This window comes from Onychomys torridus, chromosome 1 (genome assembly GCF_903995425.1).
Source record: "Onychomys torridus chromosome 1, mOncTor1.1, whole genome shotgun sequence".
NCBI lineage: Eukaryota > Metazoa > Chordata > Mammalia > Rodentia > Cricetidae > Onychomys > Onychomys torridus.
This window is the reverse complement of record NC_050443.1, coordinates 158,101,057-158,125,521: the sequence shown is the minus strand read 5'-3', so window position 1 is coordinate 158,125,521 and position 24,465 is coordinate 158,101,057. Positions and strand designations below refer to the sequence as shown.

Genomic DNA, 24,465 nt, shown 5'->3' with positions numbered 1-24,465 from the left:
TTTTCTGAGAAACTACCATACTGATTTCCAAAGTGGCTGTACAAGTTTGCATTAGCCCCCAGGGTACTGGATTAGACCTTCTGGATAAGTGAGAACTGTTAGGTTGAACTGTTTACAGTGCCCCAGGCAGTGGGATTGGGACCTGTTCCCAGTACATGAGCCAGGTTTTTGGAACCTAGAGCCTGTGGTGAGACAATTTGTGCAGCCTTAGTTCATGGAGGAAAGGCTTGGACCTGCCTCAACTTAATGTACCAGGCTCTGCTGACTCCCCATGGGAGATCTTGCCTTGGAGGAGGCAGAAAAGGGGGGTTGTTTGGGGAGGAATTCTGGGGGGGGGGAGGATGGAGGACAGGGCAATCTGTGGTTGGTATGTAAAATGAATAGAAACATCTTGTAATAAAAAGGAAGAAAAATAAAATAAAATAAAATTTATTTGTGAAAATGACAGAATGAGAATCTCTTAGTAATATTTTGAGGTTGACAATTTTCCAAGTTGTCATCAACAAGTTCTTTTGGATTCAGTCTTTCTTAGTTATAGAGAACAAGATTCGTTTTTGTTTTTGTTTGTGAGACCATCCTTACAGTATTATCCTTGAATTCAAATGGGCTGCTTCTATTTAATGTAAAACTTCTGGCTTTATAACAAGAACAGAGGAAATACAATAGGTTAATTCCTATCATGGAATATTTTTTGTTTGATTAAATTATTCTGAGCTGTAAGCAATGGTGAATAACAGTGGTGTAGCCAGAAGTTTTCCTGTGTCCTGCCCAGAACTAAGGTTATTCAGACCCAAGTAACATACAGAGGCTTATATTAATTAAAACTTCTCATTGATTAGCTTAGGCTAACTACTGACTAGCTTTTACACTTAATCTCAGCCCATTTCTCTTCATCTATATGTCGCCACATGTTCTGTGGCTTTACCTGTGCACCATTACATGTTGCTCCCTGGATGGCAGGCTGGTGTCTCCTCAATCAGCCTTCCTCTTCCCAGAATTCTCCTTGTCTGCTTATCATACCTATACTTCCTGCCAGGCTACTGGCCAATCAGTGTTTTATTAAACCAGTGTACAAAAGCATTATCCTACAGCCCAGTGGTTATCAGATCTGACTTTAAATATACTTGATATATAAGAGCTTTGTTAGAATGACAGGTCTCCTAACAGAAAGTTCTTTTCTTCATTAAAATATAAAATATTATCCCTTGTCTTAAATTTTAATTGTTGGTAAAAATTATGGATATTAGTTTAATTTAAAACTTGATGTACTGTCATTCACAATATATATTGTTTGATATTTTATGTTATGTCTTATTAACATTAGTATATTACTTGAAAATTTATTTTATTGAATTGTTGGGGAACAGTATTCAGTGTTTAATATAAATTATTTATTTATTTGCAAGTTGTATAAAATACTAAATTTCTATAATATAAGTTCTTAAGTGATCATTAACTTGAGAATCCATAGTTTTGCACAACTTTCTAGTTTTCTTTCATTAAATAACTTCATTTTTTTCTTTTTCAATTGCAGATACATATAGGAAGTACTTTTCATCCAAATTTGTGGTACCCAGCCCATTACAATTAAGCCACAATCTACAGGATGTGATATCTTATAAAGGAGAGCATAGAGTTAATATTTTACTTTAATCACTACATTGGAACAAAGTTCATTGGGAGGGGAGTCTTTTCCCTGGTTGGGCTGTTCTATACAGATACTCCCAGGTAGATTAGCAAACTTCATTATATAAGCTTTGTGTTCTGAGCACACATTCATGCCAGTAAGAAGAGAAGGCAGTGATGATTCTAGGCGTGTTTCTAGGGCTTGTTCTCTCATGTCTGGTTCTCCTTTCACTATGGAGGCAGAGCTCTGAGAGAAGAAAGCTTCCTCCTGGACCCATTCCTCTCCCAATCATTGGAAATATTCTTCAGGTAGATCTTAAGAACATCAGCAAGTCACTGAGAGATGTAAGTATATGTTTGGTTTTCTGAGTGGCATTCAAAGGGAAGTATGTGGAGCACTGTTTGAATGAAATATATGGCTGGGCTTGCTCTATGTAATACACAATTGTAAATTTGTTATCAAAGCTTGATGTGCCAGCTGCATTTTCATCACAGCCTTGTCAGAAATCATAGAATGAGGTAATGTTATGTGGCTAGTTAAATATTGGAGGTTGTTTAGTAGAATAAAAATCACAGTGCGGCAAAAGTTGTAAATGTTTTTTTTTCCCCTCCTTAAAACTTTTGGCTGCTGGTTGAAGGTAAAACAGAGGAAGTAATTAGACAGAGATTTCTTTCACATATTTTAGCAGCGCATTGTATGTAGAGTTGGCAAACAAATAGAACTCTTGTGAAGAATTTTACCTCTGTTCAATGTCTAGAAATGTCATGGGTCTGAACAATGTAAGAAATGGTGGAAACAAATAGTCAGCCAGGGCTTAGTAGTTGCTATTAGAATTCTTTTGAGTCTGACCATGCCTGTTTTCTGAGGACAAGAATGTTACATGATGTCAAAACTTGTTTCTAGAAAATTATGCCCCTTTGGGAGAGTTTTTCTTCGTAACGTCTCAAATATTATTAAGGACTTGCCTTAATAATCTTCCCAGGGGCCCAAAAAAGAAGCTATGAATGGCACAAATTTATTTTTGGGAAATTAATCTAAGTACACCAAGCTCTTAGTCTGTCTACTTTATTCCTCTGGGATAAAATTATATCTACACAGCTACAGTTCTGTTCTCATACTTACCTCCTTTCTGGCCTGATTTCTCTCTACATTTATCTGCTGTCGCCTCTATGTTTTATCTTAAATCTCTCATTGTAGTTCTGCCCCATCTTGGTGATTGTCATCTCATTCTTCTTCATCTGGCTCTTACTCATCTTCCATCTCATTCTTCTAGTTCTTCATCTAGTTGTCTAGTCAAAATCCTTTCAATCTTCTCTAAGTCTCTGAGGTTTACATTATATAGCCATGCAACAGCAGTGTTCTAGCTAAAGCAAAGTCAGCAGGCTTGACTTTTTACAGGGTCATAAAGGCAGATAAGAGTTTTCCTCAGTTACTGATTACCAGGATTTCTTTTGTAACCCAAAAGGGGAATGATAAAGGAAGAGGTCAACTAAGAGCTAAAATCAGTTAATATATCAGAAAAAGGAAATTTATGTGCTCAAACTATAATCCTAGGGGTTGTGGTGATATTGTGTTCTCCAAAATACTGTGAACTCTAATAAACTTATCTGGGGTCAGAGAACAGAACAGCCACTAGATACAGAGGTCAGAAAATGGTGGCATACATACCTTTAATCCTAGCATCCTGGAGGCAGAGATCCTTCTGGATCTCTGTGAATTCAAAGCCACACTACAAACAGCCAGGCATGGTGACACATGCCTTTAATCCCTGGAAGTGAAGGCAGGAACCACAAAGGTATATAAGGCATGAAAATCAGGAACTAGAGCCTGGTTAAGCTTTTAGGCATTTAGCAGCAGTTCAGCTGAGATCCATTAAGATGAGGACCCAGAGACGTCCAGTCTGAGGAAATGAGATAAGCTGAGGAATTGGAGAGGTGAGGTTAGCTGTGGCTGGTTCTGTTTCTCTGATCTTTCACGGTTAACCCCAATACCTGGCCTATGTTTATTTTATTAACATGAACTAACAATTCACGTTACAAGGGATGGTTAGGAAAATGTTAGGAGTCTATAACGTTAGTATACATACCACTAAGGCTGTATAAGAAATGAAGATCTGAGCTTTATTTACCTTAATTCAGGAGATCGTTTGGCCTTAGATACTTGACAGGTATGTTATGAGTTCTTGGAAGCATACATAGCACACAAGGAAATCCGTTCAGGATTTTGCTAATATATATATATATAAAAGCTAAAATATCACCAAGACTTCTTAAGTCATGGATTGACCTTTGGAAAAATCCTTGACTTTTCCAAGTAGTAGCTTTTGTGATAGTAGGTGAATTTTATTAAATTCCCCTGCTGCTTACAGCAGTAATGCTTGCAGATAGCAAAGCAGTCTGGGTGATGAGCACATCTTAACATCACTTGAAAATACAGAATATTTTAGCCAATGCTGAAGGTTCTTATTCAGGACCTCTATGAAGAGAACTTGTAGATTATGCTGAAGCAGCCACCTGGGTATTAATTTCAAAGTGAGCATCAGCAGATGATAAATTAATTGCTCAAGTATGAAACACGGACTAGACAAGTGTTTGACTTTGTGATTTCTACAATTTGATATTTGGAACACTGAAAGATAAATTGTGATATTTCAGCTCTTTTTATTGTAATATAGAATGATAGTAAATGCTAAATATGTAAATTTAATAGTTAACTGAAATCTGTTTACCAACTGGGTTGACAATTGTAGGCCATTCATAAGTGAAAGTTATTACTATTGCTTTAATATTTATGTATAAAATTAAAATATTGATGGAACATATGGTAGAAAATACAAAATTATTATGATAATATCTGTAATAATTGAGCATATTTCTGGGTGGTGATGGCACATGCTTTTAATCCCAGCAATTGGGAAGTAGAGGCAGGTGGATCTCTGAGTTTGAGACCATCCTGGTCTACAGATTGAGTTCCATGATGGCCAGGGCTACACAAAGAAACCCCGTCTCAAAAACAAAACAAACAATAATTGAACACATTGCATAGAAAAGACACTCATAGCTTTCTCCTTCTCTCATCTGAAGAAGAAGCTCCATTTAATTTTCCCTTGGGATTTAAATTACTTTCTATCTACATAAGACATCATAATACTTGTATTCTTATTTAAGGCAAATATGAGTTTACATTATACAAGATAGCAGAATTCCTGATCATATGTTTCTTTTTTTAAACTTATCCTTCTCTCATAAAATACATCTTGACCCTCCCTTCCCTTCTCCCAGTCCCTTCCCACCTGTCCTCTCCCCCAGATCCACTTCCCCTTCATTTGTGTTCAGATAAAAGAAGGCCTCCAGGAGACAATGACCAAACATGTCAAAAAATACAATAAAACAAGGCAAAAGCTCTGATATTCAGTCCTGACAAGGCAACTAGATAGGAAGAAAAGAGTCCAAAGAGCAGGCAAAAGAGTCAGAGACACACTGGCTACCACTGTTAGGAGTCCCATAGCACCACCCAGCTAACAGCAATATACACAGAAGACCTGGTACAGATTCATGTAGGCCATGTGCTGTAGCAAGTCTTTCTCTGTACTACTAGCCCCAAAATCATAAAACAGTGATTTATTACTAATTATGAAAGCTCAGCCCCTGTTCAGGCTTGTTTCTAACTAGCTTGTATAACATAAATTAAACCAATTCCTATTAATCTGTGTGCTTCCACATGGCTCATTCATGTCTTGTAATAATAAGTCATGAGGACTCTGTGGCCAACAAGATTTATAATGTGTCATCCAGTCTCAGATCTCTTCCCATGTAGAGGGAAAACATATATGCCACCTGTTTTGTCATCTTTCTTGTTTTGTTCATGACTGTGGTCAAGATTTTCAAGAGGTCTCCCTTAGTCAAATCTGATCTTCATTAGTTTTGAAGAGAACCATAACTTTTTGTTTCCCATGGAAGCAAAGGCATAACCTTTTCCCACAATACAACACATTCTTTGACTTCCATTCTAAAGTGAAGACATTCCTAAATATATAGATTGGTTTAAGTTAGCAGTTGTTTCTACTATCCAATGTCTATCCACAGCTGTTGTTCCTTTCTGATTATCATTAAAAAATTTAAAGGTAATAAAGCATTATGCAATCTATCTCTAGGGAGTCTTTATCACACGTTTTTGTTTACTAAGCATAACTTTCTACAACTGGTTGTTCTGTATGATTGTGTGGTACACCTGTAATATATATTTTTAAATTTTTTTATTATATTTGTGTTTTAATTTTACACATCAGCCATGTCCTCCCCCCTCGCGCCCCCGACCCCACCTTCTCCCCCAACCCCTCCCCTCCATTCCCATCTCCTCCAGGGCCAAGACTCCCCTGGGGATTCACTTAAACCTGATGGATTCAGTACAGGGAAGTCCAGTCCCCTCCTTCCAGGCTGAGCAAAGTGTCCCTGTGTAAGCTCCAGGTTGCAAACAGCCAGCTCATACACTAAGGACAGGTCCCAGTCCCACAGCCTGGGTGCCTCCCAAATAGTACAAGCTATTCAATTGTCTCACTTATCCAGAGGGCCTGATCCAGCTGGGGGCTTCACAGTTTAGGGCTGGAGAGATGGCTCAGCTGTTAAAGGCTAGGCTCACAACCAAAAATATATTTTATTTTATAGTATGCAAAACATGTTTCATTTCACTAGGGACATATGCTGGAGCATTGCCAGTCTTAAGTTGTGCAGGTATTCTATAGCTATAACTTCTAGTAAAGGTGTGATTACACAAACAGCCTTTCCAGAACTCAAAGCAGTTGCTCATTGAAATCCTGAATATGTAACTATGGTATGGTGCACATACTTTAGTTTTCTAAACTCTGCAAAATGAAACCCATCCACTTGCCAAATTTCACTTCTTTGAGTACCATTTGGATTACTTCCTGTAGGTAGCAGAGTTTGGTTATACAAGGAATAAGTATAATTTCCTTGGCTTGTTGCCAAGTGATAGAAACATCTTTCTTTAAACCCTTGCTATTAACATGATAAAGGAGAGGAAGTGGGTTGGTTACAACGTTTGAGATCTTCCACCAATTTCTGGAGTGATTTGACATGGGTCTCCATCAGGCGAGACTTGTTGATGTAGTAGTAACATTCTTCCCCTAGGAACATGCAAGTGCCTCCTCTGTCTGCTGTGAGGAGGTTCAGTGCTTTGCAATTTTGCAATATGACCTGAGCCACTGAGATGATTTGGCACTGGAGAGAGGCCAAGAACTCTCCGAAGTCCTTGATGTCCTTCTGGAGTTGTTCAGATAATTTTGTAGTTACAGAAATTGAGTGTGCTATGGCACCTGTGCCTAAGCCAGAAGCCATCAGAGATGAAGACAATGAGATGCCCATTGTTGCTGGAAGAACAACTGCACAATGTGTCCAGCCCAAGTCAGGCTTAAAAGAGGAAGAGGAAATTGGAGCAAACTCAGCTTGTCCACAGAATGCAGCTGCATTAACCAATTGGTTATTTATTAACCAATCAGAGCAACACATTTGACACACAGAACATCCCACAGCACTTCCCCTTTTCTTTTTTTCAAAAAGGAAGGTTTTAACTTCCACATAGTAAAATTACAGATAAGAAAACAATTATCAAGCAAGAATTATAGTTATAATATCTAGTCTATTTATAGTAACTAGTTTATTTGTCAAAATTAAAGAAGATATCCTATTTATCTAATATTTGTGAGTCTAAGGTTGCATATCTAACTTACCTTTTATCATAACTAAGGAAAATTTTAAGTATGTCTATCCTTCAACTACATCAAAGACCTCAGAAGGATATAATACTACCGGAGAAATGGGAGATGGACCAAAGCAACTTTTGGGAGTCTTGCAAGAGTAGACAGAGAGATCTGGCAGCCTAAACAGTCATCCACAGTTATTTTGTAAAGTTGGGGCATCTGTCTTCAGCCCATAGGTCTAGAGTCTCTCAGTTACTTTTCTCAGTGTCCTGTAAAATGTCTGGCAGTTTCCTCTGTGAAGCAGGAACCTGAAGAACCATTTTGCCAAGCAAAGTTCAGTGGTCACCTTCCTAAGGGTCCTGCATGTCCAGTCAATCAAGCAGTCCAGGCAAGAACAGTTTCTTGCCCAAAAGGCTATTTTTGCCAAGGTGAAGATAAACTCCATGTGGAGTGTCTTTGATTTCCATCCTCCTCTCTGAAGTAAATCTGGTGCAGCCAGGAGTAGACATGTATCACTGTCCAGAAAGTCTAAATTTTTAAAAATATTTTAAATGCCATATTATGTAGGTCTTTGAAGTGTTTGAAGATTACTTGTTTATCTTAAATATATCTATGTATACCTAGAAAACTTAACATGACTGTCAGTTTGACTATCATAGAAGACTAATTGATCTGTATTTCTTAATTATTGATCATAATCTAAATGAGTTACATACATATAATACTTCAAACAAAAGTAGAAATATATATACAGTATAACAAAATTAAGTTTAAACTTGTATCAATAAGCTAAAATCTTTACCAATGTAAAACATTTCAAACAAGTTGTTGCTCTTAAAAAGTAGGTTCATTAATCTACCCTTCAATCCTATCATATCTAAACTATCCCCTTTTCTTCTCTAGAAAGAGATTGCATTTGTGTTTAACCCATTTAAAATAAACATATTGGTTGTTCTCTGTCACACACCAGAGGCCTCTTCTGATTTGGGACACAAGAATCTCTTAACCTTTTATTTTAGCCATATGCCTGAGTTTAGAGAAGGAGTGAACCAATTCCATCTCCAAATCCAGCTTCGTGTATTTGGGAATTTGGGTGTAGATTCTCTTACTATTTTCTGCTGGAGGGGGGTGCTAAGTCATATGGGGGCACAAACAAAATTTTAGGCTTATGGGGTAGTACATGAAGCTGTATTGTCTCAACCTTGAAACCATTCTGGGTGTTGGGCCATCTGGGCTATGGTGTCATCACAGACTTTTCAGAGGGTCTTGGTTAGTCAAACCTGATGTATCTTAAGCTGTGGCAAATCCATAGCCTCTGGATTTCAGTGGAAACAAAATAAGAGCCTCTTTTCCAAAGTAACAAATTCTCAGATTCAAATTTTGAAGTCAAGGTATTTTTAAAATGTACATATTGGCTTAACTCAACAGTTTTTCAAATGTTTTTCTGCAGTTAAGAATTCCAAAGACATCTAGTATCCTCCTATATGTGAGTACATACCACGTTTGTCTTTCTGAGTCTGTGTTAACTTACTCAGGATGATTTTTTTCTAGATCCATCCATTTGCCTGCAAACCTCATGATGTCATTGTTTTTCTCTGCTGAGTAGTACTCCATTGTGTATATGTACTATATTTTCTTTATCCATTCTTCAGTTGAAGGGCATCTAAGTTGTTTCCAGGTTCTTGTTATTACAAACAATGCTGAAATGAACATAGCTGAGCAAGTGCCCTTGTGGTATGATTGAGCATTCCTTGGGTATATTCCCAACATTGGTATAGCTAGGTCTTGGGGGAGATTGATTCCCAATTTTCTAAGAAAGCACCATATTGTTTTCCAAAGTGGCTGTACAAGCTTGCATTCCCACCAGCAGTGCAGGAGAGTTTCCCTTGCTCCATATCCTCTCCAGCATAAGCTGTCTTCAGTGATTTTGATCTTAGCCATTCTGATGGGTGTAAGTTAGAATCTCAGAGTCATTTTGATTTGCATTTCCTGGATAATTAGGGATGTTGAGCAATTCCTTAAATGTCTGTAAAACAAAGATGACTAGACTGCTACTCACAACTCAAGGGAGGCTATCTAGAAAACAGGACCCTAAGAAAGACTCGCCCAATGACAGAGAAATGGATGAGATCTACATGAACAACCTGGATGTAAGTTTAGGTAATGAAGGGCAAGTTTCAAGGGAAAGGGAGCTTAGGGGACCAGGAGATCCCAGCTGGATCAAGAACACAAAGGGAGAACAAGGAATAACAGACCATGATAAATGAAGACCACATGAGAACAGGAAGAATCAAAGTGCTAGAGAGGTCCCCAGAAATCCACAAAAATACCTCCACTCTAGACTACTGGCAATGGTCTAGAGAAAGCCTGACCTGACCTACTCTGGTGATCAGATGGCCAAATTATTTCTTGTGCTAGAAATTTTATCCAATGACTGAGGGAAGCAGAAGCAAAGGTCCACAGCCAGGCCCCAGGTGGAGCTCCAGGAGTCTAATTAGCAAGACAGAGGAGGGATTGTATGAGCAAGAATTGGTGAGACCAAGGTTGGAAAAAGCACAAGGACAAATAGCCAAACTAATGGAAACACATGAACTATGAAACAATAGTTGAGGAGCCCCCAACTGGATCAGGCCCTCTGGATAAGTGAGACAGTTGATTAGCTTGAAGTGTTTGGGAGGCACCCAGGCAGTGGGACTGGGACCTGTCCTTAGTGCATGAGCTGGCTGTTTGGAACCTGTGGCTTATGCTGGGACACTTTGCTCAGCCTGGGAGGAGGGGACTGGACCTGCCTGGACTGAGACTACCAGGTTGAGCTGAATCCCTAGGGGAGTCTTTGCCCTGGAGGAGATGGGAATGGGGGGAAGGTTGGAGGTAGTTGGAAGTGGGGAGAACAGGGGAATCCATGGCTGATATGTAAAATTAAATTAAATTATAGAATAAAAAAAGAATACCAAAGACAACACAATCCAGATTCTCTGTGTGATATCCATCTTTACATGGCTTATTTTTTATATTACCTTTATTGTCTCTTCAAAAACTTTATTTTTTAAAAATATCTATTTCTTTACGTAACTGTAAATATTCTCTTTTCTCTCTCTTCCAAGCCTACATACATTTTTACACACATTGTAAAGTATTTAAAGTCTTGTTCCATCTAAATCTGTCTTATTGTGAATGAATCTATGGTTTTAAATTGCAGCATTTCTAAGACTGAAAAGGCTGCTGCTGCTGCTGGCTCCACCCACCTCAGCTTCCCAACATGGGGGTGGTACAGTTTACTGGCAGCTCTGGGTCTGGAGCCATGTGTACTATCAACTATCAGAAGCAGTTCTATCAAAGCAGCATGTAGCCCAGAAACCTTTTTAATTAATTAATTAATTAATTAATTAATTAATTAATTAATTAATTGTACTAGCAAAGGCTAAATCCACCACACAGTAGTGTAATGTGCTGCTTGCAGATACCTCATTCCTGCCATACTGCAGGTCAAGTATGCAGGCCACAAAACTGCCATATAGAAGCTCAAGCATGCAGGCTGCTGCCAACTTGAGAGAGACAACTAGGAAGCAGTTTTAATACCATCATTCTCAGGTTTTAGGTGGAAACTCGAGCCATTAGGTGCCATTTGTTGCTTGAGATTTCCTGGTCCTGTCGGGTTCATGGTTAGGACAAATCTCTCTTACCCACCAGTCCCAAAGCTGCTCAGACCCAACCAAGCAAACACATAGAGACTTATATTGCTTACATACTGTATGACCATGGCAGGCTTCTTGCTATCTAGTTCTTCTATCTTAAAGTAATCCATTACTATTAATCTATACCTTGCCACGTGGGTGGTGGCTCACCAGCATCTTCCCATGTTGCTTGTCATTGTGGTGCCTGGTGTCTCCTCTGCCTCAGTCTTCCACTTCCCAGGATTCTCCTCCCTCTTATCCTGCCTGTACTTCCTGCCTGGCTACTGGCCAATCAGTGTTTTATTTATTAACCAGTCAGAGCAACACACTTAACATACAAAACATCCCGCAGAACATACAGGGTTTTCCAGCTTGTGGACGGGCAAACAGGGGTTCCAACTGAACAGGGCATGTGCTCTATCTCACGGTTAATCCTCAAGTTAAACCAAATATTGGTTGGCCTCACCTACAAAATCTGCACCATCATTGCCAGAGCACATCTGGCAAACAGGAAAAATTGCAGGTCAAAGTTTTAGTGGCTGAGTTGAGGTCTAGTTTTCTCTTTTTGTAGTCTGCAGAGTACCTTTTCATACCAAATAAACTAGAATGTAGGGGTGAAGTCTCCATACTCACACCACCTCTGCTTCTCTACATTCAAAATGAGCTGTGTGGATGTTGTCCTTAGCAATGGGACCCTGCTCTCAGTTTTCAGAAAGGGACCTTCTGTCCTAGCATCAGCCTGGGTTGTTTAGAGATCCTCACAGGATCCCCTCAGGCAAAGGCTCAACCAAATGCAGCCCATTCCTACCACTGGTAAGCCTTGCCTGGTTATCAGTGATGACCAGGTTCAGGCTCTGTATCCTCTGTTACTAAGAGGCCTTAGTAGGGTCACCCTCATAGATTCCAGGAAGTTTTCACTTCATTAGGTTCCCTCTATCCCCAATTCCAGCTGTTGCTCCCTTCATTCTCTCCCTCCATTCCTTTCCCTCCCATATAAGCCTTCTTCTTCTCATTCTCACCTGCCCACAGTCCACTCACAAAATTTATTCTATTCCCTCTTAACAGGAAGGTCCATGCATCTCCCCTAGAACCCTCCTTTTTATCTAGCCTTTCTTTGTGGATTGTAGATTGGTTATCATTTACTTAAAAGTTATTAACCACTTTTAAATGAATATATAAGATATTTGTCCTTCTGGGTTGGGGTTACCTCATTGAGGAGGATTTCTTTTTCTAGTTCCATTTATTTGTCTAAAAATTTTATGATGTCATTTTGTTAACAGCTGAGTAATTCTTCATTGTGTAAATATACCACATTTTCTTTTTCCAATCTTTAAGTGAGGGAAATCTAAATTGTTTCCAGTTTCTGGCTATTATGAAAAAAGCTGGTATGAACATAGTTGAGCCAGTGTCCTTGAGGTATGATGGAGAATTCTGTGGATATATGAGAAAGGCCAGTTTAGCTGGATCTTGACATAGATCAATGCCCAATTTTCTGAAAACCACCATATTGATTTCCATAGTGGCTGAATAAGTTCGCACTCTCACTAGCAATGGAGGAGAGTTCCCTTTACTCCACATTCTCATCAGCATGAGCTATCACTTGTGTTATTTATATTAGACATTTTGACAGGTCTAAGATGGAATCTAGAAGTAGTTTTGATTTGCAATTCTCTGATAGCTAAGGATGCTGATCATTTCTTTAATTTTTCTCATCCATTTGAGATTCATCTGTTGAGACTTCTCTATTTAGATCTGTACTAAATTTTAAAATTGTATTATTTGGCAGTTTGATTCTTGATTTCTTTACATATTTTGGATATTAGACCTCTATCAGATGTGGTGTTGGTATAAATTTCTTCCTACCATGTAGGCAGTTATTTTGCTCTATTGATAGTGTCCTTTACAGAAGCTTTTAAGTTTCATGAGGTCCCATTTTTTTAATTGTTGATCTTTGTGCCTACACTATAGTTTAGGCATCATGTTCAGGGAATTGTCTCCTGTGCCAATGTGTTCCAGGGTTCTTGGCTTCCTCTTCTATCAGATTAATATATATGGTTTTATGTTGAGGTCTTTGATCCATTTAGACTTGAGTTTTGTGTAGGGTGATAGATACAGATTTAGTAGCATTTTATCCATGCTGACATCCAGTTTTAACACCACCATTTGTTGAAGATACTTTCTTTTTTTCCCATTGTATATTTCTAGCTTCTTTATCAAAAACAGATGTCCATATGTATATAGATTTATGTCTATGTCTTCAATCTGATTCCATTGATCAATGTGTCACTTTTTATGGCAATCCCATATGCTTTTTATTACTATAGCTCTGTAGTATAGCTTGAAAAAAGTGATTGTGATACCTCCAGTAGTTCTTTTGTTCAGGATTGTTTTGGTTATTCTGGGTTTTTTTATTTTTTTCACATGCAGTAGAGAATTGTCCTTACATCATCTGTGTAAAGTTGTCTTGGAATTTTAATGAGATTGCTTCAAAAGTCCAACACAATTTTATAGATTGCTTTTGGTAGGATGGCAATTTTTACTGTTTAATATTACTAAGCCATGGGCATGAGAGAGCTTTCCATCTTCTGATAGTTTCTTCAAAGACTTGAAGTTTGTTTCATGTAAGTCTTTCAGTTGCTTGTTTAGAGTTACCAGAAGATATTTTATATTATTTGAGATTATTGTAAAGGGTGCTGTTTCCCTCAATTCTTTTTCAGCCTCTTTTTCATTGTATATAGGAGACTTCTTGATATATTTTTTTAAATTTTGTATCCTGCCATTTTGCTGGAGATGTTTATTAGCTATAAATGCTCTCTAGTGCAATTCTTAGAGTCATGTGTGTATACTATTATATTATTTCCAAATAATTGACTTCTTCTTTTCCAATTTATATCCCCATGATATCCTTTAGTTGTCTTATTGCTGTAGCAAAAATCAAGTACTATATTGAAAAGATATGGAGAGAATGGGCTGCCTTGTCTTGTTCCTTATTTTGGTGAAATTGCTTTGGGTTTCTCTCCATTTAATTTGATGTTGGCTACAGGCTTGCTGTAAATTGCTTTTACTATGTTATGGTATGTCTCTTATATAGGAACGTTTTTTCTGTGGCTTCTTTTTAAGGGGGTGTGGAATTTAGTAGAAGACTTTTGTGGGATCTATTGAGATGATCATATTGTAAGTGGAAATTTTCCTGTGTCCTATCTGATCCCACAGCTGCTTGGTGCCAAGTAAACACATGAGGCTTATATTAATTATAATATATTAATATAATATTCTAGCTACTTCTTTCACCTTAAATTAACCTATTTCTATTAACCTATATGAGGCCATGTGGTGATGGCATTACCAGTCTTCTGGCATCTTGGGCAGTGGGCTGGCATAACCTCTTCCCACCTGTCTCTTTTCTCTCTGCTTGGATTTCTCACCTGCCTCTAAGCTGCCTTGCCATGGGTCAAGCAGCTTATATATTAACCAGTGGAAATAACATATATTCATATCATTCAGAAAGATATCCCATAACACTTCCCCTTTTCTGTATAATCTAAAAGGAAGGTATAATTTAAAATAGTAAAATTATATAGAACCAAACTGTTATTAAGCAAAGATTACAGTTATAATATCTAGTCTATTTGTATTTGGTAAAATTAAAGAAAATATTTTATCACCTATCCTACTTTTGTATGTCTAAAGTTTCATATCTAATTTACCTTTTATCATGATTAAGGAAAGCTATAACTGTACTATCTAGTTTTCAACTACATCAAAGACCGTAGAAGGATATAATATTATCTAAGTAAACATGAAGTGCTTTGTAAGCAACTTCCACAATTCTAGAAATGACAGAGACATCTGGCTTCCTGGGCAGTCATCCAAAGTTCCTCTGCAATGTTGGGGCATCTGTCTTCAGCCTATAGGTCTAGATTTCCTCAGTCACTTCTCCCTGTGTCTTGCAGAATGTCTGGCAGCCTTCTCTGCTGAGTAGGAACCTAATGGACCAATTTACCTCGTTTTGGCAAAATTCATTGGTTATTTTTTCTATGGGTCCTGCATGTCCAGTTTATATAACATATTGTCAAGCAGTCCAGGCAAGAGCATTTTTTTTCACCCAGTGGGTCATTTTGTGCCCAAAAGAAGATAAACTCCATATGGACTGTCTTTGATGCCCATCTTCCTTTTTGAACTAAATTGGTGCTGCCAGGAGGAGATGTGTCTCACTGTCCAAAACATCTAAATTTTTTAAAATATTTTAAATACCATCTTCTTTAAGTCTTTGAAGTGTTTGAAGATTACCTTCCTAATTGGAATATACCTTTATATACCTAAAATTTTAATTAACATGACTACAAGTTTGATTATCCTAGATGACTATTAATCTGTATTTCTTAGTTATATATTATAATTTTAAATGAGCTACATAAGCATAATACCTTAAACAAGAGTAGAAATATAAATAGAGTATAACAAAATTGACTTTGAATTTGTAATAATCTAAATCTAGAGCAATGAATATAAACCATTTTAACCTCCAGTGACTATCCAGTCAGCCAGCTGTTTCTGCCATTTCTCATATTTTTTGGAAGTTGCTTGTTTGCACTTCCTCCTTACTCAGACAATATCATTTCCTTCTCAGGTGTCTGAGAGAGTTAAAGATTAGATAGATAAAGTTTTCCTTGTTAAGATTCAGAACAGAAACTCACTAAAGTGATGTAAAGTATGTAAATTGAAAGACATCAAAGGATAGTTTATGATTGGTAATACAATTTAAGATATAAAGTGATTTAAGTACATTTTAAACTCACCAAAATATAATAGATAATGGAATATTTTCACTGTATTTGTCAAATGCAAATGTACTAGACAGTGTTGATATATTTATTGCCAGTATACACTGTATATAGTTATTGTACCTATTGTGAATAGCTTTTCTTATATTAATTACAGCTATCTTTTATTATTTTAGATTTTAAAAAAAGGAAAAATGTGGTGATATATTTTGTACTCCAATAAGGCTTGTCTGGGAGTCAGAGGACAAAGCCAGCCACTATATTAAACATAGAGGTCAGGCAGTGGTAACAAACACCTTTAATCCCAGCATTCATGAGGCAGAGATTCATCTGGATCTCTCTGATTTTGATGCCACATTGTGAACAGAGCCATGTGTGGTGACACATGCCTTTAATCCTAACACTAGTTAACCACAGACGTCTGGAGGCCTGTACAGACAGACAGGAAGTGATAGAGCTGGGTGGCAAGAGGAAGTTATATAGCTGGGCAGAGAGAGGAAGTAAGATAGCAGGGCACAGAAAGGTATATAAGGCCTGAGTATGAAAGGAAGTAGCTCTCTTTGAGGATTTCCTCAAATAAGAACTTGTGGCTGGCTTATTCTCTTTCTCTGATCTTTCAGCTTTCACCCCCAATACCTGGCTCCAGGGTTTTTATTAATAAGACCTATTAAGATTTGTGTTACAGACCAGTAATGTCACAGCAACATGGCAATATATAGATGCATAGAAATAGGTTAATTTAAGATGAAAGAGCAAAATAGCAAGAAACTGAAGCCATAGGCTATACAGTTTGCAATTAATAGAAGCCTCCATGTGTTTACTTGGTACCAAGCAGCTGTGGGACCAGGTGGGACACAGGGAAAACTTCCAGCTACATCTGGTGTTCCAGCATGGAGCAAGAATTTTCACCTAAAACCTGAGAAATCTTCTAAAAAATAATATAAAATGAAGCTAAAAACAGCTTCCCAGTTATGGCTCTCAGGCAAGCCATGCTATAGAGACACTGCAGTGTGAAGGCCTGAGCTACAATATTGCAAGTTTGCGGCATGTGACTTGACTTACAGCATGGTGGATTCCTGTCATAGTGCACAGAGATGACTCCAAGCCATGCATCACACTGCATGGTGGATTTAGTTTTTGCCAGTACAGACAAAAAAAGTTTCTGGGCTACATGCTGATAGTTTTAGGTATAGACCCACTGCTTCCTAGAGTTGGCGGTGACCATGGCTTCCAGAGCTGGAGATAAACATACCTTCTCCATGTTTGGAAGTTGAGGTGGGCGAAGTCAGCAGTCAGGGCTTCATCTTTCATGTTAGCCATGCACCCTAACAGTTTAAATATATCTCCTGGTCAGAGAAGGATTATAGATTCACAATATGACAGATTCAAGTGGAATAAAAACTCTAAATGGTTTACAATGTGTGTAAAAATATATGTAGCCTTGGAAGAGAGAGGAAAATGAATGTAGACAGTTATATAAAGAAATAGTTTTAAAAAATCAAATCTTTAAAGAGACAATAAAAGTAATATAAAAGTTAAGCCACATAAAGATGAAATTACACAAAGAATCTGGATACTGCATATTATTATATTGTTTTTTGTGATTTTTTAACTGCAGAGGGACATTTGATTATAGGGGCTACTGAGTTAAACCAGCATGTATATTTTATTAAATGTTCCATGACTTTAAATTTTATGTCTAAGGATATGTTGCTTTGGAAAAGAAGTTCTGCTTTTCTCTCAACAGAAGATGAGAAGCTGTGGATTCCTTCCAGGTTAATATGGTTCCATCAAGGGAAACCCCCTGAGAAGTCTCCAGATGATCCAACATCCAGCTTCAAGGCAAATATCTCAGACAATACAATCTCATAGACTACTCCAGTCAGGACTTGACCATTATCTTGAATTTTCACAGGATTCCCATACATTGCTAGTGCCCCAGTCAGCAGGGAAATAGTATGAAAAGCTATGCCAAAATCCCAAAATATTGGTTTATAAATGTCTTATGTTTTATTTAAAGCAGGTTGATTATAAATGCAATCTTTTCTAAAGAAGAAAAGGAGATATGAATATGATAAGGTGAAAGAGTAGATAAATGAATCTACTTTTAAAGAGCAATGATTTGTTTAAAATGTCTTACATTGCTATGGGTTTTATTTTATTGATACAAATTCAAAGTTAATTTTGTTATACTGTATATACTTCCACTCTTGTTTATGGTGTTATGTTTATGCAACTAATTTAAAATGTAATGGGATAATTAAGGAATACAGATTAATAATTAGTCATCTATGATAATCAAGCTTATATTCAGGTTAGTTAAAGTTTTTAGGCATATAAAGGTATATTTTTAATTAGGTAGGTAATTTCCAAACACTTCAAAGTCCTATAGAATATAGCATTTAAAATGTTTTAAAACGGGCTTTTCTAGACATTGAGACATGTCTGCTTCTGGCAGCATTAATCTACCCAATCAATTTCAGAAAAAAAAAAAGATGGGCATCAAAGAAGAATCTCCATATGGAGTTTGCTTTCTTTGTGGCAAAAGTTAGCTATTTGGGTAGGAAACTACTCTTGTCTGGACTGCTTGATAGTATGTTGTATAAAGTGGATATAGAGGACCCACAGGAGATTGACCACTGAACTTTTCCAGAACAAGGCGATATGGTCCTTCATCTTCTGCTTCACAGAAGATACCACCAGATCTTCTGCATGACGCAGAGGAAAGCAACTGATGAACTTTGCCAATAATTGAGACAATTCTTTCAAATTTCCTGCTTCACAAGAAAGACTGCCAGAGACTTTATGCCTATAGGCTGAAGATGGGTGCCCCAATGTTGCAGAGGAACTTTTGGGTGACTATTCAAGCAGCTAGATGTCTCTGTCATTTCTAAAATTTTGGAAGTTGCTTACAAAGCACATTCTGTTTACTTTTGTAATTATATCCTTCTAGGGTCCTAATGTAGTTGAAGTCTAGATAGTTATAATTTTCCTTGATTATGCTAAAAGATAATTGAATATGAAATTTTAGACTCACAAAATAGGATAGATGAATAGATTAGTATTTTTTATTTTGCCCAATACTAATAGACTAGATATTGTAACTATTCTTGCTTGATAACTGTTTTGTTATATAAACTTTTACTATGTTAAAGTTTAAAACCTTTCTTTGTGATTAAACAGAAAAGGTGAAGTACTATGGGATGTCTTTCTGTATGCTGTGAATATATGCTGTTTCCATTGTTAATAAATAAACTGCCTTGGGCCTATGGCAAGGCAGCTTAGAGGCAGGTTGGAAATCCAAAGAGAGATTCAGTAAAAGAAAGGTGGAGTCTGTGAGAGGTGCTAGCCTGCCACTAAGGAACAACATGCCAGCAGATCAGTAAAGCCATGGAATATGTGACAAAGCATAATTAATAGAAATGGGTTGATTTAAGATATAAGAACTATATATCAAAGAGGCCTTCCATAGGCCATACAGTTTGTAAATAATATTAAGCCTCTGAGCGATGATTTTATAAGCAGCTGCAAGAATGCAGGGCCAGATAGGACCAGAGAGAAAACTTCCAGTTATACTTATCTGCTGGCATCCTTCGGTGGCAGGCTGGCATCTTCTCTTCTGTCCTGTCTCTATCCTCGATCTATTTTTTTCCTTTCAGTTTGTTTATATGGTAGAGATTACATTGACAGATTTTTGTATGTTAATCATCCTGCATCTCTGGGATGAAGCCTACTTGATCATGGTGAATGATCTTTTTGATTGTTCTTGGATTCTGTTTGCCAAAATTTTATTGAGTATTAAAACATTTATGTTTGTAAGGGAAACTAGTCTGTAATTCTCTTTCTTTGTTGAGTGTTCATGTATTTTAGGCATCAGGGTAACTGTGGTTTCATAAAACAAATTTGGCAATATGCCTTCTGTTTCTATTTTGTGGAATAAATTGAGGAATATTGGTGTTAACTCTTCTTTGAAAGTCTAATAGAAATTCTGCACTAAATCTGTCTGGCCTTGTACTTTATTTTGGTTGAGACACTTTTGATGACTGCTTCTATTTCATTAGAGGTCTATTCAAATTGTTGACCTGACTTTGATTTAACTTTGGTAAGTGGTATCTATTGAGAAAATTATCCATTTCTTTTACATTTTCCAATTTGGTGGAGTACATGTATTTAAAGTATGACCTAAAGATTCTTTGAATTTTCTTGGTGTCTGTTGTTATGTTCTCTTTTCATTTCTGATTTTATCAATTTAGATGTTCACTCTCTCTCCTTTAGTTAGTTTTGTTAAGGGTTTGTATACCTTATTGGTTTTCCCAAAGAACAAACTCTTTGTTCAATTGATTCTATGCATGGTTCTCTGTGTTTCAATTTTATTGATTTCAGCCTTCAGGTTGATTACTTCCTGCCATCTATTCCTTTGGCATGGTTGCTTCTATTTGTTCTAGAGCTTGATTAATTTTTCTATTATCAGCTTGATACAGTATAAATTCTTACCTTAATAGTGTAATGTTTCATTGAGGGTTGCTCAGTAATTGAGTAATACCAAATCTTATTATAAGCAACAGTCATCTTAGGGTCCTCCATGCTATATATATATATATATATATATATATATATATATATATATATATATATATATATATATATATATATATCTTTATGGTTCTGTGGGTTGCAGTCTGATTGTTCTTTGCTTTCTATCTAGAATCCACTTATGAGTGGGTACATAGCATGTTTGTCCTTCTGGGTTTTGGTTACCTCACTCAAGATGATTTTTTCTAGTTCCATCCATTTGCCTGCAAATTTCATGCTGTCATTGTTTTTCTCTTCTGAGTAGTATTCCATTGTGTATATGTACCACATTTTCTTAATCCATTCTTCAGTTGATGGGCATCTAGGTTATTTCCAAGTTCTGGCTATTACAAATAATGCTCCTATGAACATAGTTGAGCATGTATCTTTGTGGTATGGTTGAGCATTCCTAGGGTACATGGCCAACAGTGGTATGGGTGGGTCTTGAGGTAGTTTGGTTCCCAATTGTTTGAAAAACCACCATACTGACTTCCACAGTGGTTGTACAAGTATGCATTCCCACCAACAATGGAGTAGTGTTCCCTTTGCTACACATCCTCTCCAACATTGACTGTCATGAGTGTTTTTGATCATAGTCATTCTGGCAGGTGTAAAGTGGTATCTCAGAGTCATTTTGATTTGCATTTCTCTGATGATTAAGGATGTTGAGCATATCTTTAAATGTCTTTCAGCCATTTGTGATTCTTGTTTTGTGAATTCTCTGTTTAGCTCTTTATTCCATTTTTTAATTGGATTGTTTGGTATTTTGATGTCTAATTTCTTGTGTTCTTTATATGCTGTGGAGATCAATCCTGTCAGATGTGGGGTTGTTGAAAATCTTTTCCCATTCTGTAGGCTGTCTTTGTCTTATTGACTGTATCTTTTGTCCTACAAAAGCTTCTCAGTTTCAAGAGGTCCCATTTATTAATTGTTGTGCTCAGTGTTTGTGCTGTTGGTGTAATATTTAGGAAGTGATCTCCTGTGCCAATGAGTTCAAGAGTACTTCCTATTTTCTCTTCCTTTAAGTTCGGTGTAGCAGGATTTATGTTGAGGTCTTTGATCCACTTGGACTTGAGTTTTGTGCATTGCGACAGATATGGATCTATTTGTAATCTTTTACATATTGACATCCAGTTATGCCAGCACCATTTGTTGAAGATGCTTTCTTTTTTCTCAGAGTTTACAATATCTGTAGATATCTATTAAGTCCATTTGAGGCATAACATCTGTTAGGTCCTTTATTTCTTTGTTGAGTTTTAGTCTGGTAGATCTATCTTTTGGTGAGAGTAGTGTCTTGAAATCTCCCACTACTAATGTGCGGGGTTTGATGTGCATTTTAAGCTTTAGTAATGTTTTTTTGATAAACGTGGGTGCCTTTGTATTTGGGGAATAAATATTCAGGACAGAGACTTCACCTTTGTGTATTTTTCCTGTGATAAATATGTAATGTCCATCCTGATCTCATTCGATTGATTTTAGTTTGAAGTCTATTTTATTAGATATTAGGAAAGCTATGCCAGCTTGTTTCTTAGGTCCGTTTGCTTGGAAAGCCTTTCTCCAGCCCTTTACTCTGAGGTAGTGTCTGTCTTTGAAATTAAGGTGTGTTTCTTGTATGCAGCAGAAGGATGGATCCTGTTTTTTATACATTCTATTAGTCTGTGTCTTTTTGTAGGCGATTTGAGACCATTGATATTGAGGGATATTAATGACCAGTGATTGTTAGTTCCTGTTATTTTTGTGGTCATGTTGTGTTGTCCTTTTTTTGTGTTTGTTGGTGTTGAATTATCTATTACCTGAATTTTCATAGGTGTGTTTAGCTTTCTTTAGGTTGGATTTTTCCTTGTAGTGCTTTCTGTAGGGCTGGGTTTGTGGACAAGTATTGTTTAAATCTGGTTTTATCATGGAATATATTGTTTACTCTGTCAATGGTGACTGAGATTTTTGCTGGGTAAAATAGTCTGTGTTGGCATCTGTGGTCTCTTAGTGTCTGTATAATATTTGTCTAGGACCTTCTAGCTTTCATAGTCTCTATTGAGAAGTCTAGTGTTATTCTGATGGGTTTGCCTTTATATGTTACTTGGTCTTTTTCCTTTGCAGCTCTTAATATTTCTTTCTTTGTTCTGTATGTTTAGTGTTTTGATTGTCATGTGGTGAGGGGACTTTTATTTTTGATCCAGCTTATTTGGTGTTTTGTAAGCTTCTTGTATCTTTTTGTTGTTGTTGTTTATTTGTTTTGTTTTTTGTTTGTTTGTTTGTTTGTTTGCTTGAGACAGGGTTTATCTGTGTAGCTTTGCACCTTGCCTGGAACTCACTTGGTAGCCCATCCTGGCCTTGAACTTACAGAGATCCGCCTGGCTCTGCCAGCTTCTTGTATCTTCATAGGTATTTCTTTCTTTAGGGTAGGAAAGTTTTCTTCTATGATTTTGTTGAATATGTTTTCTGTACCTTTGAGTTGGTATTCTTCTCCTTCTTCTATCCCTATTATTCTTAGGTTTGGTCTTTTCATGGTGTCCCAAATTTCTTGGATGTTTTGTGTTATGGCTTTTTTGTCTTTAGTGTTTTCTATGACTGATACATGTATTTTCTCTACTGGGCCTTCATTGAGATTATCTGTTCCATCTATTGCATTGGGTTGGTTATGCTTGTTTCTGTAGTTCCTTTTCATTTAGTCAGGATTTCTATTTCCAGCATTCCCTCAGTTTGTGTTTTCTTTGTTGTCTCAATTTCATTTTTCAGATCTTGGATTGTTTCCTTCATCTGTTTAATTACTTTTTCTTGCCTTTCTTTGATTTCTTCCAAGTTTTTGTTTGTTTTTTCTTCCATTTCTTTACAGGAATGTTTTATTTCCTCTCTAAGAGAGTTTTTCACTTCCTCTTTAATGGAGTTTTTAATTTCCTATTTTTTATCCCTTTTTTTATTATATTTGTGTTTTAATTTTACACATCAGCCATGGGTTCCCCCATCCTCCCCCCTCCCGCCCCCATGCTCACCTTCCCCCCATCCCTTCCCCTCAATTCCCATCTCCTCCAGGGCCAAGACTTCCCTGGGGATTCATTTAAACTTGATGGATTCAGTACAGGCAGGTCCAGTCCCCTCCTTCCAGGCTGAGCAAAGTGTCCCTGTGTAAGCCCCAGGTACCAAACATCCAGCTCATGCACTAAGGACAGGTCCAGGTTCCACAGCCTGGATGCCTCCCAAATAGTCCAAGACACTCAACTGTCTCACTTATCCAGAGGGCCTGCTCCAGCTGGGGGCTCCACAGCCTTTGGTTCAAAATTCATGTGCTTCCATTCATCTGGCCTTTCATCCCCATGCTTTTTCCTAATCCTGGCCTCAACAAGTCACACTCCCACAGTCCCTCCTCCTTCTCGACAACTGGACACACAGAGCTCCACCTGGAGACTGGCTGAGGATCTCTGCCTCCACTTTCTTCAGTCACTGGATGAGAGTTCCATCAAATTAAATGGAGAGAAACTCAAAGCTATACCACTAAAATCAGGAACAAGGCAAGGCTGTCCCCTCTCCCATACTTACTCAATATAGTACTTGAAGTTCTAGCCAGAGCTATAAGACAACACAAGGAGATTAAGGGGATACAAATTGGAAAGGAAGAAGTCAAACTTTCCCTATTTGCAGATGACATGATAGTATACATGAGTGACCCCAAAAATTCAACCAAGGAACTGATACAGCTAATAAAAACCTTTAGCAACATAGCAGGATACAAGATCAACTAAAACAATCATTACTTAGCTGAGGATGTGACGGGCTGTGTTCCTACACAAGAGGATGCTAATGGGCCCTGTGCATCATCACACTATCAAAGCCAGGCAGAAGATAGGAGGAACTTCATTCGGAGGATTTCATGACAAAGCAGGTTTCACCTCACAGCTAGTTTCCACTGAACCATGTCAACAGCTCAAGAAAGGACAAATGGCTTATTATGTGAAAAGTCCCAAGGACTGTTTCTTAACGTTTAGCAGCAATTTTGTGGCTTGGTCACTGCAACAAATATTGCTGAGCTGTTTAACTTATGAGAGACATTTAAAAGTGAAAAAGCCCAAATTCTAATATGTAAGTCATCTCTCTCTT

The 24,465-nt window shown here is 37.3% G+C and overlaps 1 protein-coding gene across 2 annotated transcripts in view; it reads left to right on the top strand.

The window, feature by feature from the left end:
- The first annotated feature begins 1,803 nt into the window (after positions 1-1,803).
- Positions 1,804-24,465, top strand: part of LOC118570177 (cytochrome P450 2C26-like) — a 129,052-nt gene continuing 106,390 nt past the window's right edge. Inside the window, exon 1 of one of the 2 annotated variants that reach the window (XM_036168537.1) lies at positions 1,804-1,971. In XM_036168537.1, the coding sequence (XP_036024430.1) occupies positions 1,804-1,971 (168 nt within the window). Of the gene's footprint in view, positions 1,987-24,465 lie in introns of both variants that reach the window. The other variant, XM_036168523.1, reaches the window with a different exon arrangement.